The sequence below is a fragment of the Rana temporaria genome, chromosome 5, assembly GCF_905171775.1.
Source record: "Rana temporaria chromosome 5, aRanTem1.1, whole genome shotgun sequence".
Lineage (NCBI taxonomy): Eukaryota > Metazoa > Chordata > Amphibia > Anura > Ranidae > Rana > Rana temporaria.
Window position 1 is genome coordinate 336,887,610 of NC_053493.1, and position 18,366 is coordinate 336,905,975.

At 42.3% G+C, this 18,366-nt stretch overlaps 1 protein-coding gene across 1 annotated transcript in view; it reads right to left on the reverse strand.

Annotated features, from left to right (window-relative positions):
* TRAM1 (translocation associated membrane protein 1) overlaps positions 1-18,366 on the reverse strand; it is a 65,021-nt gene that overhangs the window by 12,669 nt on the left and 33,986 nt on the right. Inside the window, exons 4-7 of the mRNA XM_040354391.1 lie at positions 14,758-14,874; positions 11,206-11,264; positions 6,133-6,217; positions 578-648 (exon numbers count right to left, since the gene is read on the reverse strand). Coding sequence (XP_040210325.1) covers positions 578-648; positions 6,133-6,217; positions 11,206-11,264; positions 14,758-14,874 — 332 coding nt within the window. The remainder of the gene's footprint in view (positions 1-577; positions 649-6,132; positions 6,218-11,205; positions 11,265-14,757; positions 14,875-18,366) is intronic.

The window sequence follows — 18,366 nt, forward strand, 5'->3', positions numbered from 1 at the left end:
TTGACGCCAGTTAAGTCATACAAATTATGTTTGTTTTTTTGATAAAAAAACAAAAAAAACAGACAGCTTGGTATGCCTGCTTTTATAGTACTTTAAAGTGGCTAATGGTTTAACTAAGTGCAGCAAAGAATTAAAGCAGAGCTCCACCAAAAAGGGGTAGATTTGCTTGTTTGCCTTCTCTCCTCTCCACTGCTACATTTGGCACCTTATGGGGTGAGGGGGGGAGAAGCGAACTCAGTCAGAAGTTAGGGCCCCCCCCTCCTCCTTCCCCCACCTCCAGGCCATTCATAAAGTGCAGTGCTGACGGTTTCCCCATAGCCAAATGGTGGCGGCAGCACCCAAGAGCGGATTGTAAAATCGGCTCGGCTGAAGTCACCGCTGGATTTGTGGACAGGTAAGTGTCCCAATATTAAAAGTCAGCAGCTACAGTATTTGTAGCTGCCGACTTATTTTTTTCTTAAGGAGCTCTGCTTTAACTGTCCGATTTCCGATATTGCACAGTGTATCGTCACAACCTTCTGCTTCACTTTAGTAATAACATCAGATAAGCAAAATGATAGAACTCAAGTATACTTACTTTAATACATATGCGCCTATAATATGAAAGAGATATAGTCCAATATACACCAGCTGACGAGGTATGTCTTCCTGAAAAGCAGAGAATTCACTGTCAACATCCTAGTCATATGTTTACTTTTTAATTAAAGAATATGTACAAATTCACATATACCCTGCCTGCTAAAGGTCCACACAAAGCCCGAATATCACAAGAATCTGCTTCTCCACCTTCAGCTAGAAAAACGTTACTGTGGTGCATAATATAGTTCACAAGTATAAATTGTATTTTAGAAAAGCTTAAAAAATTGGGAGAGTATGAATTTATCCAAAATGCAAGGCTTTGCACACATACTTTAAAATTACTATTCAGCAGGCAACATATAGATCATGGCAATATGGCCCCATCACTATGTAGCCCATGAAAGAAAATGATCAAATCTGACATAGCTATGGTGTTGTGCTTTTGCTCCCCATTTTCCAAAGCCCCATAGGCATAATTCCACAATTGCACCTGCATAAAAGGTGGCATCTGTGCCCAGGGGTAACGAATCGTAAAACATGCCATGTTAGCTTTTTTGATGGCCCTTACAATGTTGCTATGTTTTCAAAGAGTTCCTTCAAGAGATTTAAAGTGAACAAAAATGCTGTAATATTAATGCGGTGAAGTAAAACACTACGACGTGCTGAGAAAAATTAAGTTCAATGCTTCCGAGCATGCGTCAACTTGATTCTGAGCATGCGTGGATTTTTGACCGATAGACTTCCACACAGACGATTGCTTTTTATCCATAGGAACATTTTAAAACATGTTCTATTTTTTTTCACCAATGGAAAACAAACCGATGGGGCCCACACACGATCGCTTTGTCCGATGAAAACGGTCCATTTTCATCAGACAAACCGATCGTGTGTACAGGGCTCTAGGCTTCTTTGACACGAGGCAGACTCCGTCGCTATGGAGTCCGCCAGCTCCCGCCGGCTCAGCGAGTGATCTCTCCGCTGAGCCGGTGGGTGACAAGTCCCTCTCTGCTCACTGAGCGGGGAGGGGCTTGTGCAGCGCCGCTGTCTCCTATGGAGAGATCTGATTTAAAAAAAAAAAAAAGACAGCATGTACGTTTTCATCAAAACTCACCCGATCCGATATGGACGGATGGGGCCGTATCGCCATACGTCTGATTTTGGCAGATTGGATGGGGTCGGATGTCAGTGGACATGTCTCCGCTGACAACTGACGCTCCATAGGATTGCATGGAGCGGCTGCTCAGATCCGCCGACAAAACTGAGAGGCGGACCTGAACGGTCCGACTGTGTGAAAGGGGCCTTGGTAAACTTCTTATGCTTCAGTGTATGTGGACATCCATCGCTTGACCACTGAAACAGCCTTTTAACGTTTACCAGCCACTCCGATCTGCGCTCTCTGCCATTGGCTGAGAGCGCTGATCGGGAGTCGGTCAGCTGCTGGTTTTCCAGCAAGCTTGTCTGACAGAAGCCAGCCTTCTGTCGAACAGTGTGGTCCTCACACGGCCTAATGTCGGTCTTTTTTTTTTTTTTTTTTAAACCGGCCGATGACTCCCGACATTCGGCCTGTGTATATGGAGCTTAAGGGAGAACGAAGGTGGAAAGCTCACCAAATGTGGATTGGTGAAAGAACGCTCAATTATCCTGTATAATAATTTATGCGTAATCTAAACCGTTTAAAAAAAAAGTATATAGAATACAAAGTGCATAGAATATGTAAAAGGGAATCAGCATAACATAATTTTACACAAATCTAGAAGACAGAATGATACAATGTTCATATCTGTATTATGTAATCAGGCTAGGTTCACAAATGTCCAGCTGCGGTTTGCAGTCCTGAGCAGTATTATTCACCGTTTCAGGTGCGATTTTTTACTTGCGTTCACACCTAAACCGGACCCAAAAATCCCACAGGACCCTTTTCAGAAACGGACCGTGGCCGCCCAAGACATGTGAACCAGCTCCATTGAAAGCCAGTTCAATGCACGTTATGCGAATCGGATGTGGTTAAATATGTAAACTAAGCCTTATAAAAGCATTCTGACAGATAACTCTTGTGTTAAGAGTTTTAAATGTGTGTGGTTCTATGGTTTTTCTCTTGACTCCCAATGATTCCTATTGAATCATTTATTGCTCAGTGTGGTATGCTGAGCCCCTCATGAAAGTTAGTATGAAATAGAAAGAAAGAACATTTAGGCCAATGACAACCTACTGTTCTCAGTGTCCAAAAAAAGCAATTGCAGAGTGCTTGCAATTCCTCAGCCTTTTTTTCTTAGATTGCCTGCCTCAAGAAAGATTGCTGGAAATTGGATTTATAGGATCTGATTTTTGCCAGTTACTACACAAGGATGAAAGAGACACATTATAAATATTCCTCCTGGCTTGCTTTTAAAGCCTTGTACACACAATAAGAATATCGGACGAATGATGGTCAGTTTTTTTTTTTCTTTTACATGCTAATCTCATATTGAAAACCGATACCGTATATACTCGTGTATAAAACAAGTTTTTCAGCGCATTTTTTTGGCTTATACTTGAGTCACCTTTTTTGCGCCTGATCTCCTGGACTTTGGGGACCCGGTACTGGCTCGGCACACATGTAGCCGCACTCTTCTTCTACAAGTGTGCAAAGTTTATTGTCCGGGGGAACCTAAGGCCAGGGAGCACCGATTTTTCAAAGCTGGGCACCCCTTCCGTAGACTCCCATGTTAAACGGTAATTTCTCCAGTAACTTTGGGGACCTGGTACCGGCTGGACGCAGGTCCCCTGAATCCGGAACTTGGTACACATTTAGCCCCATTTCTTATCTACAAGTGTGCAAAGTTTGTTGTCTGGGGGACCTACAGCTGGGAAGCACCGATTATTCAAAGCCAGGCACCCCTTCCATAGACTCCCATGTTAAAGTCAGTCTAGTCATGGGCACAGTGAGGCACAGTGAGGCATGCAGATGGACACACTAGGCTTATATTCGAGTCAATAAATTTTCCCAGTTTTTTTGTGGTAAAATTAGGTGACTTGGCTTATATTCCATTTTATACGGTAGGTTACTGAAGTTATGAAATTTCTCATAGGACAGAATACAACTTTGGAAGTGATGTAATGTATTCAAATGGAAAAATAGGAGAAACTGCCCTTAGAGGACGGTTATAGCTGCTGGCACTTCACTAGATATAAAATGGCCCACAATCATGTACAATCAGTGCTAAAAGTAAAGTGAATAAAAAACCCAAATAATACAATAATGTCAGATTTAAATTCAGAATTTAATACAAAAAAAAAAAAAAAAGTTATTTGCTTATTTAAAAATAAAGTGAAACACAATTATAGTACAAAAAAAATATATATACTGTCCTGCAAATGATGGAAACACAAAATCGGTAACCCAATAAACAGAATTCAATGATCAATCTGTGATCCCCCACCAAAACATATAGCCAACTCGCTTACCAGAAAATGGGAACTTGTATACTATTAGTATTGAGTCAAAAAAGCTGTTGAAAGATCTCCATCTTTCCAATAAGGCCTTATCGCATGTGCAGATGCTTGGTATTCCTGTACATGTATCCATGAGGCAGGAGTTTACTCTGAGAGGGTGGTGACCCCCTACCTGGATCTGTAGAGTTGGGAGACCTGCAACACCTCCTATGGTGTGATTGGGCCATATTGGAAAGATGGAGGAGATCTTTCAACAGCTTTTCTGACTCAATACTAATAGTATACAAGTCCATATTTTCTGGTAAGTGAGTTGACTATATGTTTTGGTGGTGGATCACAATGATCGTTGAATCTTTGGATTTGTTACTTCTTCGCATGGGAATCTGGCTAAAATTTTCTTGGGACTTACCGTATATACTTGAGTATAAGCAGAGTTTTTCAGCACATTTTTTTGTGATGAAAATGCCCCCCTCGGCTTATACTTGAGTCACCTTTTTGTGCCTGATCTCCTGGATTTTGGGGACCCAGTACCGGCTGGCCATAGGTCCCCTGGACCCCAAACTTGGCACACATGTATCCCCACTCTTCCTCTACAAGTGTGCAAAGATTGTTGTTCGGGGAACCTACGGCCGGGGAGCACCGATTTTTTCAAAGCCGGGCACCCCTTTCATAGACTTATGTTAAACGGTCATTTCTCTGGTGATTTTGGGGACCCGCTACTGGTCGGTCCTAGGTCCCCTAGACCCGGAACTTGGCACACATGCAGCCCCATTTTTCCCTCTATAAGTGTGCAAAGTTTGTTGTCTGGGGGACCTACGACCAGGGAGCATCGATTTTTCAAAGCCGGGCACCCCTTCCATAGACTCCCATGTTAAACGTCAGTATAGGCATGGGCACAGTGAGGCATGCAGATGGACACCCTAGGCTTATACTCAAGTCAATATGTTTCCCCAGTTATTTGTGGTAAAATTAGGTGCCTCGGCTTCTATTCGGATTGGCTTATACTTGAGTATATACAGTATTTTTCAAAGTGATCTATTTATTGGGTTACCGATTCTGTGTTTCCATCATTTGCAGGACTATATACAGTGTCTTGAAAAAGTATTCACACCTCTTGAAATGTTCTACATTTTGTCATGTTACAACCAAAAACGTAAATGTATTTTATTGGGCTTTTATGTGATAGATCAAGTGACACATAATTGTGAAGTGGAAGGAAAACTATAAATGATTTTCAATTTTTTTTTTTTTACAAATATCTGAAACGTGTGGAATGCATTTGTATTCAGCTTCCCTGTCCCTGAAGAAAAGCATCCCCACAACATAATGCTGTCACCACTATGTTTCACGGTGGGGATGGTGTGTTCGGGGTAATGTGCAATGTTGGTTTTCCGCCACACATATCGTTTTGCTTTTAGAGCAAAAAGTTAAATTTTGGTCTCACCTGACCAGAGCACCTTCTTTCACATGTTTGCTGTGTCCCCCCACATGGCCCCTCGCAAACTGCAAATGTGACTTTTTATGGCTTTCTTTCAGCAGTGACTTTTTTCTTGCCACTCTTCCATAAAGGTCAGATTTGTGGAGCACACAAATAGTTGTCCTGTGGTACCAAGGGCTATGAATACTGTATTTTTTTGCACTATATTTGTGTTACCTGTTTTGATATTTAATGGCAAAAAACAAATAAAATAATTGTGTTTTACTTTAGTTCCATATATGCAAATAACCTTTTTGTATTGAATTCATATCTCTGCCTGGTATTTTATTATTTTGGGCGTTTATTCACTTTACATTTAGCAATGCACTATAATGTATATAAGTGATGTCATGTATTGTGCATTCTTTCATTTCCGAGCATGTGTGGTCTTGGTCGGTCACACGTTTTTTTCACACAAATACCATACCAATTACACGAAAATCGTTTGATCTGGTACCATACGAGAAACATTTTCATGGATGTCTCTTCGGATATTTTAGCATGAACTGTTGTGATCGACTCTCAAAAGTTGTGTACGAATGATCAGATCGGACGGTCGCTCCGCAAGTGGTATTTTTCATCTGACTGTCTCATCACGTGTACTAGGCCTGATTCTTAACGATAAGAAAAACAGTCTAATTTACCTTCTTTGTTTTCTGGAAATAAAGTTCAGGGAAGGCATGGAACCAGTAGGCCAGTTGTGAAATATAGAAAAACTTCATCTGGAATCTGCAAATAAAAACCATTAAAAAGATATTTAAATTTCAATTATGAATACAAAAGCGTGTAAAACAGGACAGAGAAAACTTTTGTGCAGTATACTGTAATACAAAGTATTGTCATTCTGCAAAGGAAGGTGGTCAGCTGGAATCTAGGTTTTCTGCACTCCACTTTTAGGTATAAAGGTTATACAAAGATCGGCGTGACAGTTTGAGCTTTGCTTTTACTCCTGCGTACAAAGGTTAATGTACAAAAAGGCAAAATGTATAGACCATGCATCCCAAACGCCTGAGTATACTAGACATCTGTTTCAGTCACATACATGAGACCTAGTGCTCCATGGCCAGTTCTATTCTGTGAACAAGGGCTCTAGAAGACCATACAAATGTAACAGAAGGTAAAGACAAAAAAATAAGTTTCAGTAACATTTTTACAAAAAAAATTCTGAAATTAAAAATGTATCTAAAAGCCAACCCCATAAAACAAAATTACACCTTTTTGTTGCCAGGACTTGCTAAATTAAGTTACAATTTAAAAAAACAAAAACACCTGCCCCTTTAAAGCTGCTGACAGGTATCTAAGGCTGCTTTCACATTGCAGCGTGGAGCCGCGGTGACGGTATAGCCGCGCTATTTGTAGCGCGGCTATACCGTTGTGTTTACCGCGATATTCGGGCGCTAGCGGTGAGGTTTTAACCCCCGCTAGGGCGGTATTACCGCGCTTTCCCATTGATTTCAATGGGAAGGCGCGGTATAGGAGCGGTGAACACACCGCTCCTATACCGCGGTAAAGATGCGGCTAGCAGGACTTTTGTTGCGCTCCTGCTAGCGCACCGCTTCAGTGTGAAAGCCTTCGGGCTTTCACATTGAACACTACGGGGCATGATTTTTCATGCGGTATAGCAGCGCTATTTTTAGCGCTGTACCGCATGAAAAACGCCCCAATGTGAAAGGGGCCTAAGAGTAGTTTGCACAAACCTGCAAACATTTTCAGTATCATCCGCTTTGCCAAAGCTGGTCCGATCAGGCAAAGCTTCAGCATTTCCGGATAGTTGCCTGTTTGGATAGGCTTGTCTGAATCATCCGGCTTTCTTCACATTCCCAATGGCCAGTGAGGGATACCATTATGGTAAAGAGCCAAAAGGGTCACCCGGAAGTCTCAAAGAATTACCAGATCAACCCAGTATTTAAATGAAGCAGCAGATACATGATGCCGCTTTCTGGTGCTTATATGTCATGAATATCAGCAGTTTTAACTTATTAGAGGTTAATATGATCTAGAGATATAGCACCCACCCCTGGATGAGAACAATGGTGTTCCTCTTTCATGGCTCGATTCCTGGGATTACTCATTGCTACATCGCTTAGTTCTTGGATTTTTCAATTGCCGTACATATTTTTTAAAGATTTTTTTGCTCAAAATCTTCTAATATATAGCCAACTTAAAGCAGAGTGTAGCTGCTGAATTTTAATAGACAGTCACTCATCTGTCCCACGGTCCAGCGATGCGGCCACCCATAGCCTCGCTTCTCTCCCCCTCCTCTCTGCGGCGCCGGCATTGAAAGTGTGGGCGCCCGGCTGTGGCTTTCTCTCAGGACAGATGTACATTAAACTACTTGACCTCCAGAAGATTTACCCCCTTCATGACCAGGCAATTTTTTTTGCAATACGGCACTACAATACATTTGCACGGTCATGCAACACTGTACCCAAATAACATTGTAACCCCCCCCGCCCCAAATAGAGCTCTTTTGCTTGTATTTGATCACCTCTGCGTTTATTTTTTGTGCTATAAACAGACTGACAATTTTGAAAAGAAAAACAATATTTTTTACTTTCTGGGGGGAAAAAAAGCATCTTCATGAATTTAGGCTAATATGTATTCTGCTACATGTTTTTTATACTAGTAATGGCTGCAAGCAGCGACTTATAGCGGGACTGCGATGTTGCAGCGGACAATCAGACACTGACACCTTTGACATTTTGCTGGAACCAGTGACACCAATATAGTGATCAGTGCTAAAAATATGCAATGTCACTGTACTAATGACACTGGCTGGTAAGGGGTTAAACATCTAGGGTGATGAAATTGTTAACTGTGTGCCTAACCATTTTTTTGGTGTAAACAGTGTGGTGCTTTTGCTAGGGGAAGAGATGGATTCTAGTCCCGGCTTTGCAGGAACAGAGTCCATACCTTACCCCCTCTGTCAGAGTTTGTTTAAATAGGCAGATCCTCATTCTGTGAATATTCACAGCAGAAGCGGCCCGCATGCCCCCTGCAGACGGAAGTGAAGAACCACGCATATATACGCGATTCTGCACAGGAGCCCCGTCATATAGCAGTAAAACTGTAATGGGGGAGGACAAGAAGTGGTTAAAGGGAATCCATCAAAAAATAACCATCTTGGAAACCTCTGCTAGAAGCAGCCATTCTGGACAGCATAGCAATTCCAGGACTGTTACATTTAGTGAAATTGTCCTGGAATAGGGCATGCAATACGAGTAAGAAAATAACTTCCATCTGTGTTTTGTTTACCATGCACACAGATATGAGACCGGCTTCATCTGAACTGCCCAGGTTTAATCTTATGTCTGTGGGCTCTCCCCAGTGCCATCCGCTAACCACTATCAAGAAAAAAGGTTAGAAAGACTGCCCAGTTAATATAGTTTATCCTGATAAGGTTGGGCTGGAACCCTTCTTTCTATATTTATATCAACTTGTAAGGAAGCCACATTGTCCCTACACTAATGACGGCCCTATCTCAGGCATGGGTGGCCTTGCTTCAGGACACATTTTATTTAAAAAAAAGGTTTTCAAACTTTACAATTACATCTTTGTTATCATAAACAGGAAACCTAACAATTAACTGAACAAGACAAAGTCCTAATAGTAGAAACAAAGTCTCCCATCTGCTGCTCGGGAGTATTACTCCCAAAAAACAAACAGCAGCTTAATGATTAGTACTAAAAGGAAATAACTAACATTTTAAACAGAAATACAACGGACAGAAAGCAAATGTTTAAATTAGGTAAACCCCATTATCATAGGCACTTACTCGCTGTTGCTCCTAAATATGAAGTGGGGCCGTTCATAAAAACTAGGGTGAGGTGTGGCTCATGGGAGCCAAGACGACTTTCTCCAGCCAGTTAAATAAACCAAAAGGTACAGCAGCGTGTTATACGAATACATCCACTATTCTTCTGCACTAGTTTTCATAAATTAGCCATGGCAGGATACGGCAACATTTCAAAGCAAACATCTGAATATGCAGCCGAATTCAATGCATTGATAGCATGGGCATAAAAACAGGTTATATGGAACATTAGACTTGGCTTGTGAACCATTTGTACTACTAAAAGATGATTACTGCCAGCATATTTTCAGGCTTGGGGAAAGTTAAAAACTACCTTTAAGGAAAAAGGTAATACATGCACATGTTTGGAGAAAAACAATTGCGCATTTATTCTTTTTATTTTGCCCAGGAGCCACTAAAACATTACATCCATGATCAGTGGATCCAGGGGGCAAAATCAGGCTCCTGCACCCTCTTCCTTCCAGCATTCTACTTGTACCTCTGTAGAAATGTTCCATTAGAAAGCTGAAGGAAGTGTTAATGGACTAGAAGTGCGCCGATTACTGCACTTGTGTTCCATTGAGAACTCTGGTCCATTTGCTATGGTCGCAGAAGTTTATCCCTGTGAATGAATGATGCGGCTGTGAGGGTACAGCCCCACACAGTCAAGCCGATCTTAAATGCGACAGGGGCTGTGGGGGAGAAGACCCCCACATGCTGTCATGGGGAAAGATGGGGTGCTTAGGAACATGATACAACCTAAATATGGGTGTAACAAACGATGAACTTGGCCTTAAAAAAAAAAAAAAATTATATATATATATATATATATATATATATATATATATATATATATATATATATATATATATATATATATATATATAATCACTTTGTGCATTTGTTTGATTTTTTTTCCTAAGGAGCCTGCAGAGCATTGCACCAGCTCCTGCAGAGTCTCAGGATAGGCGTCTGCTCGTACCTTGTTGGGGTAAGGCAGTTACCCGAGAGCAACAAGATCAATGGATTACAAGGACACTTACTAGTGCACTTGCAGCTCATCGAAGACTACAAGCCACCAGCCGCAATGGCTTAGGGTACCTGTAGGCATTCAAAAGGAACTGTGAATGAATAATGCAGCCCTGTACGGCTGTGCCGTTTTCAAATAGTGACAGCGGGTGCGGGGAGAAGATCCCTAGCTCACTGTTTTTAATAGGGGGGTCTGCAGATGCTAGAGCATAAAAACAGGTGAAACATGCAACATGTTCCAAAAGTGAACTTATCCTTTAAGTGTTCATTGAAAGGACGTACTGCTTGTGATAACTCTACCTTTACCAAAGTGCTGAGCACTAAGGCTTCATTTCCACTGGCGTTTTTACAGCCACTTTTCTGAGCGTTTTTTACAGCTTAAAAACGCCTGTCCATGTTATTCTATGGCATCATTCCCACTTAGGCGTTTTTGAGCTGCAAATGGCTCCAGCAATAGAGCTGTAAAAACGCCAGACATTAAAAAACGCTCAAAAATGCTACCGCATCGTTTTTGAGCTCCAGCTCACAAAAAAAAAAAAAATGATATATATATATATATATATATATATATATATATATATATATATATATATATATATATATATATATATATATATATATATATATATATATATATATATATATATATATATATATATATATATATATATATATATATATATATATATATATATATATATATATATATATTTTTTTTTTTTACAAAATAAACATGGACAGGCGTTAAGCTGTAAAAAAGGCTAACAACAGTGGCTGTAAAGATACTGCACCGATTAGAAGGTTTCTTTAAAAAAAAGCAAAGGGGCCAGAACCCTCTGGACTAAAATGTAATTTCATTTTTCTTTTAAAACCATAAAAAAAAAAAATTACTTACGGGAAGTAGGTGTGCGGGTAGCCTTTCCATAAACTTGTTGGATCTGCGAAATAATTCTCCTAAACAGACAAGAACAATTAGCTCTATAATTACAACTATAAAGAAATATTACCAATAACGGCACAGTTACATGTTGACTGAGCATCACAAAACATTTTTTGCAGTAAATTAGGCTGCATTCTTTAATCATTAAAGCAGTATCCAAACATTCTAATTAGTGGTTGTGCAGGTAGCTATTTTGCTGAAAATAACATTACTGTTCAGAAATGGTCTCTATGGCAACTAATGCCACAAACACGGCACGCTCTTCAGTTTAGCAGAATGACAGGGAGTTAGATCTATTCATTCTGAAGAGGACATCACAGCACTGCTTTGCCAATATTATTCGATGATTAATGGCACACGCTAAGAAAACAGTCCGGATTACATTGTTGACATAAGTGTAAGCCTTGCTAAAAAGAATTTCCCCTTTCATTTTCACCAATATTATATGCAAAGTGCAAAAGAACCTTGCAAACGAACACTACACATTACACTCCTACACATTACACGTGCGTATCCCAGATTTCTATAATTTCCCCCAGTTTTTATTGGGTATCACTGAGCTGAAGCTTCCACTATGTCTCAGATACTCAATGCAAGTAGGATGCATCTCTCATACAAACCATAATAAATATATCAGTGTACGATGTAGAATGAACCTGGAATGATGTCACCATCATGTGTTCGTACAAAAGAATTTGCACAGAAATAGAAATTTGGGGGATGACATCATCACTGGAGTCCTCAATGATAAAAAGCCAGCATATTACTCCACCTGTCAGTAACCACACATTGCTACAACACCTGCTTTGGGTTGAAGTTTCCTTAAGGGCCCCTTCACACGGGTGGGCCAATAGGGTCCGCTTGTCAATTTTGCAGGCGGACCCTCCTGTCTCTTATCAGGGCATCTGTTCTTTGACACCCGCCGACATCCAATCCTATCTGCTCAAAACATATGGATGGGGATCCGTTCCCTATCCCTCCGGCGGATCAGATTGGAACAAGCGGCACATTTACATTGGACCGCTCAGAGGAGAGCAGGCTGGGTCTGTGTCCGCTCTGCATAAGCAAAGCGGACACAGACCAGTCATGCATCTTCCAAGCAGACAGATTCCCCACTGAGCAAGAGAACTTCAATGGAGCCCACCCCATGTGTAAGGGGGCCTTATAATTTGAATTAATTCAATGGCCATTTGTATGCACCCATTTATACAGATGTTTGGCTACATAATATTAAGACAAAAAAAAAAAAATTAATATATACACAAAACATTCCGCTATCTAGGTGAAAAAATTAGTGACACCACTTTCGGCCTCCTGAGGTCACAGTCTGGTCCTCGGCTAGCTCTGTGGTAACCCACCGCCACTGGATCAGATATCCGGATACCCAATCACATGGGAGAGCTAGGATGGCTTCTACATTGTAGGGAATTTCTGGCTGAGAAAAAAAGGTGTCTGGGTAATGTCTCTAGCGACAGGCATCATCCAGATATCTCCACTCATAGGCCACAACCTCATATGACATCATATGGGCGGGAAGTAGCAAAGGTTTTCTTAGTTATATTGGTTCAGCTTTGTCCATTGTACATTATTGCATGTGCCTTACCTGTGGATTTCCCTGGAAGCTGGAAATCACAATAGTAAGCACTGCTACTACAGCGATGAACCACAACTTCCTGGTCCTAAACCAATCGGCTGCATTTTTTCTTAATGAACACAAGAGGTCGCCCGCTCAGCACTAGCGCCATTCAGACAACACTTTGCATTTTCAGTACAGCGAGATTGTTTTATTTTTTATACAGCATGACTGGAGCCAATTCTCCGAGTGGATTCTCCATTGCATCTGACCTTCTTTATTGTTTGCTTATGAGAGCAATTTGATCCCCAATGTCAGAAAAGCAGATGGTTTAGCACACAAGAACACAATTTCCTTGTTCATTAAAAATTTCCAGGAAGCCACGTGGTATCATGCATAAGTCCAAGCTTATCCACACATCATTTACGTTGTCCAACCCAAGGTCAGAAACAAATGGACCAATCTCAAAAACACAATGCAACAAAAATAACCATAAAGGATATTGCTTAGCTGGAAAATTAATCTAAGTAGAGCTTACAATCTAAAGGGAGGGGGTGATGGTACAAAATGTAATAGCTGCAGGGGATGATCCGATGGAAGTGACTCAAGTACGGAATTTTAGGTGGAGGTGGGGTAGGCTTCCCTGAATAAATTAGTTTTCTATTCTAATAATAATAATAGAAAACTCATTAATTCCGGGATGCCTACCGCACCTCTATCTAAAAAAAATAAAAAATAAACTGAGTCACCTCCATCAGATCACCCCCCTGCAGCTATTACGTTTTATATCATCTCCCCCTCCCTTAGATTGTAAGCTCCATGAGCAGGGCTGTCCTATTCCTTCTGCATTGCACTGTATTGCAATTGTACTGTCTATCTTATATTATAAAGTGCTGTGCAAACTGTTGGCGCTATATAAATCCTATATAATAATAAAAATATTAAAAACTAGAATAGTTTATTAGTCATACAGATGCTTTATAACTGGGCCCCTACATTGTCTTTGTATAGCTTTAAAGTGGAGTTCCACCCATTTTTTTATGTTTGTCTGTGCTGCATGCTCTAATCTCATAGTGTTCAGAATGGACCATTTTTATTTATTTTGTTGCTTGTAAATACCTTTATTTTGTAGTCCTTCATTACTTCCTCCTCCTTTTTGCCTAGGCTATTTGCAAGGGTTTCTGGGATAGGCATCATGTTTCCCAGTAGTCCTTGCAAACCTGACTGAAACCTATTACACTGCTTGTGCACTGAGCATGTGCGAGATATGCAAAGCTGAAATCCAGGAAGTCATACAGTCTGGCTTCATGATGCCCACACTTAAGATGGCCACGGTCTATTTCTAGATTATAAACTATTTAAATGCTGTAACAACCTAACAAAACGGACCTTAGTTTACAGACTAACTTTACTAGAATACATTAAGCTTGTGTATTACAGGGGTATTTATATTTAAAAAGTGAAATTGTGGGTGGAACTCCCCTTTAAATAGCTGTTAATCCTAACCAAGTTGTACATAGGGATCTAACTGTAGCACATTTTTTTTTTTTATAGAATGATGAGGTATTAGGACCCCTGTCATGTTTGTATTGCTGTCTGTGCTCCTGTTAGGGAGATTCACCCTATTAGTTCCGTTTACCATTATTGCTGAAAGTAAAAGTTTTGGGTTGTCCCCAAAACAGGAATAGAAGAAATCTTCCGAATGGAAACACTAGTTCTGGTGACAACCAGAGATTTCCTCACTTTAGAGGGTTTTTCTCTCACTTCCTACTTTGTCTATGGGACTGGAAATCTACTCAATGGGACACAGAAGGCAAAAATTAACCTTACATGGATTATAACACTCCCTTTATTTTTGCCTTAAGTTCTACAATAAAACCGAGACTATGGATATATATTTTTTATCTAAATAGTTATCCAAGTGTTTTACTTACCGAGACAATGATGCTCGTCCCCCATACACAAGAGAAAAGGTAGAAAGCACTCAGCTGCCCGGACTCATTGAACTTGCTGTGTTTTGTCTTGGAGAAGTGCATGCGCCTGTTAATTTTCTGAAAGGAGACAGCTTGATTAGATAAAACAAAATTAACATCTCATTGAGCGATATAAAATTCAGAATGATGCACGAGATCTCAAGAAAAAAAATCAGTGAGAACCGTTAAAAAATATTTTCGAAAAGTTGATGGCAGATACACCAAGGTTTAAAATATTTGACAATTATGGTAAAAAAAAAAGAAAAGAAAGGAGGTCCTGTTCACATCTGTGCATGTTGGATGTGTTGCACGATCAGTGCATTGTGTGTTTTAGACAAGTTTTATGTGCTTTACCACTGAACTCTATAACTTGTTTGGTGAAAACCCCTTAAATCCGGCAGCATGTCTTTTTTCAAAGGACCTAATTTACAATTGCCTAAAATGTGCAGATGTAAACGGAGCTATAATCTTCTGGTGCTCACACAATACAAGCACTCTCCTCCAACTACTAACAAGGCTATTAACCACTTAAGGACCCGCTCACGTATATATACACGTCAGCCGCTGCCACAACCGAGATATCCATCTTTCCTGTGAGCGGTCCTTTAAACGATAACGGTGGTCTCTGCGGCATATTCGCCGCCAGATCACCGATCAGCGGCGGGAGAGGGGACCCCCCGCCGCTCTCCGCTGCTTACCGGAGCCGTCGGCAGAGGCGATCGGGTCCTGTCTCTTACTCGGCTGGGATACAAGTGAGGGCAAGATGGCCCCCAACCGTCTGCATAGCAAGGCGGAAGCGATGTCAAAACGTCACTTCCGCCCATGCTTCTTAAAAAGGCACATTTTCTTGTTGTCATTTTTTCAAATGACAAATCATTTAATTTTTTTGGCATTTCAGTGTAAATATGAGATCTGAGGTCTTTTTGACCCCCAGACCTCATATTTAAGAGGACCTGTCATGCTTTTTTCTATTACAAGGGATGTTTACATTCCTTGTAATAGGAATAAAAGTGACCCATTTTATTTTTTTAGTGTAAAAATTATTAAAAAATAAATAAATAAAAAAACAACAAAAAAATGTTTTTTTTAAAGCGCCCCGTCCAGACGAGCTCGCGTGCAGAAGCGAATGCATACGTGAGTAGCGCCCGCATATGAAAACTGTGTTCAAACCACACAAGTGAGCTATCGCCGCGATCGTTCGAGCGAGAGCAATTATAACCCTAGACCGCCTCTGTAACTCAAAAGATACAACCTATAGCATTTTTTTAAACGTCGCCTATGGAGATTTTTAACAGAAAAGTTTTATTAATAAAATAAAGAAACAAAACAAAAGATAAATCAGCAAACTGTGGTACAGCATGGTTTGACATTGTACGGATTAGCACATACATACATTCAGCATAACAGGTACAGGGCAACACACCAGAGATAGATCTGAATGGGTCTAAGTTGAATCACTGGGTAGAGTGAGGGTCAGCCAGTCAGGCTGCAGGACGGTGAGTCATGTCCCAACCCCCCTGGGGGGGGGGGCAGTGCGCCTCCTCCATACGATGAAAGGAGAAGCACTATGAATTCCCGGAGCAAACAGGAGCATTCTCAAACAGGCAGTGCCCTAGCTGCCACCCATGTCCCCCAAACTTTGTCAAATTTTTGGGGGCACTTGCGGCCCATGTAGGTCAGTTTGTATAGAGGTAGAACGGAGTCCACCAGTGCAAGCCATTGAGCCACCGTTGGGGGGCTCGCCAGCTTCCACTGTCGTAGCAGTGTTTTCCTAGCGTAGAAGCAGAGAAAGAATATTAGCAAGCCAGCGTGAGTAGACTGTGTCACGCCCTCTGTGATACCAAGAAGGAGAATCTTGGAGTCCAGTGGCACTCGGAGGCCAGTAGCAGCATTAATTTTTTCCACCACCCCCTCCCAGTATCCCTGCACGACCGGGCAGTCCCACACAACGTGGTAGAACGTTCCTGTCTCTCTCTGACATTTGGGGCATCGGTCTGACTGGGTACTGAATATCTTGGCAAGGCGCTGGGGGGTGTAATAGGCCCTGTGTAGGAATTTCAATTGGATGAATCTGTCTCTGGCAGATATGGTTGTTGGTATATATTGGACCAGCGCAGACTCCCAATCCTCTTCCGAGAGGTCGGGAATGTCCGCCTTCCAGACTCTGTGAAGGGGGGAATCCCCCTTTGAGTCGTCGCATGTAAGTCGGAGGTAGATGGAGGACACTATTCTATCAATTCCACGGGATATAAGGAACCTCTCTATCCTATGTGGCTCAACCGTAGTTGTCCTCGAGAACTGTGCCTGCGCCGCATGTTTCAATTGCAAATACCTGAACAGCATCCATGAGGGGAGCTCAAACGCTGCGCGTAGCTCCGGGAAGGGGAGCAGCGCCCCGGCCGGCATAATATGTTGTACTTTCACTATTCCATATCTGGCCCAGACACTAGGGTCCGGGATGGACCTGAAATGTGAGAGTCTTGGGTTGCCCCACAGCGGGGCGTGAGGCGAGATGGAGTCAGGGCCCGCGACCGCTGCAGTGACCCTATCCCAGACCTGGATCGTTGTGCGCATCGGGAGAGTAACCTGTGGGGCGGCCCTGGGTCCTCTATAGACCAGGTTGGTGAGGGTTGAGTAGGAGCCCATGACTGCGGCCTCCAGGTTTACTGCTGGGTTGGACCTAGTCTGCTGGAACCACCACCGGACTGTTACTAGCACTGCCGCCCAGTAGTATTTTTTGAAGGAGGGCAGGGCCAGACCCCCTGAGGACAGAGGTAGCTGAAGCTTGCGCTGCGCTATTCTGGGAGCTCCCCCACCCCAGATGAATGAGGAGACTACGCTATCCAGTTTAGTAAAGAAAGAAGCGGGGATAGGGACCGGGGTGTTACGGAATATGTAAAGCAGCTTGGGGAGGAACACCATTTTTAACAGGTTCACCCGCCCCACCGGAGTAAGGGGTAGTGTCTTCCAGGCCTGGCATTTTGCAATTAGATTCTGTAGGACCGGGTATAGGTTGTCATGTAAGTATTGACCTAGATGTTGTCAATGTCCACTCCAAGATAGCGGAATTTGGAGACCTTACTCAGCGGCGTCAGGTCCGCTGTGGGGGGGGCAAGGTCGGACAGGCGGAATAAACTGGATTTGCCCCAATTAACACGAATCCCGGAGAACCCGCCGAACCTATCCACAATTTTGAGAGCTGCCACTAGGGACTGAGAGTCATCACCAAGGTACAAAAGGGTGTCATCCGCATACAGCGACACCCTTTTCGGTCAGTGGTCCCACCTCCAGGCCCCTCACCTCGTGCGTCGAGCGAAGCATAATAGCCATGGGCTCGATGGCCAAGGCAAAGAGCCCCGGAGACAGTGGGCAGCCCTGCCTCGTCCCCCTGCATAAACGGAATGGGGCTGAGATGTTGCCCCCCGTGCGCACCCTGGCCGTGGGTGACCCATACAGCAATTTGATCCAGGCAATGAATTTAGGACCGAACCCAAACTTAGTCAACACTCGCCACAGGAAGGCCCACTCAACTGAGTCAAAGGCCTTCTCTGCGTCGAGTGAGGCCACAGC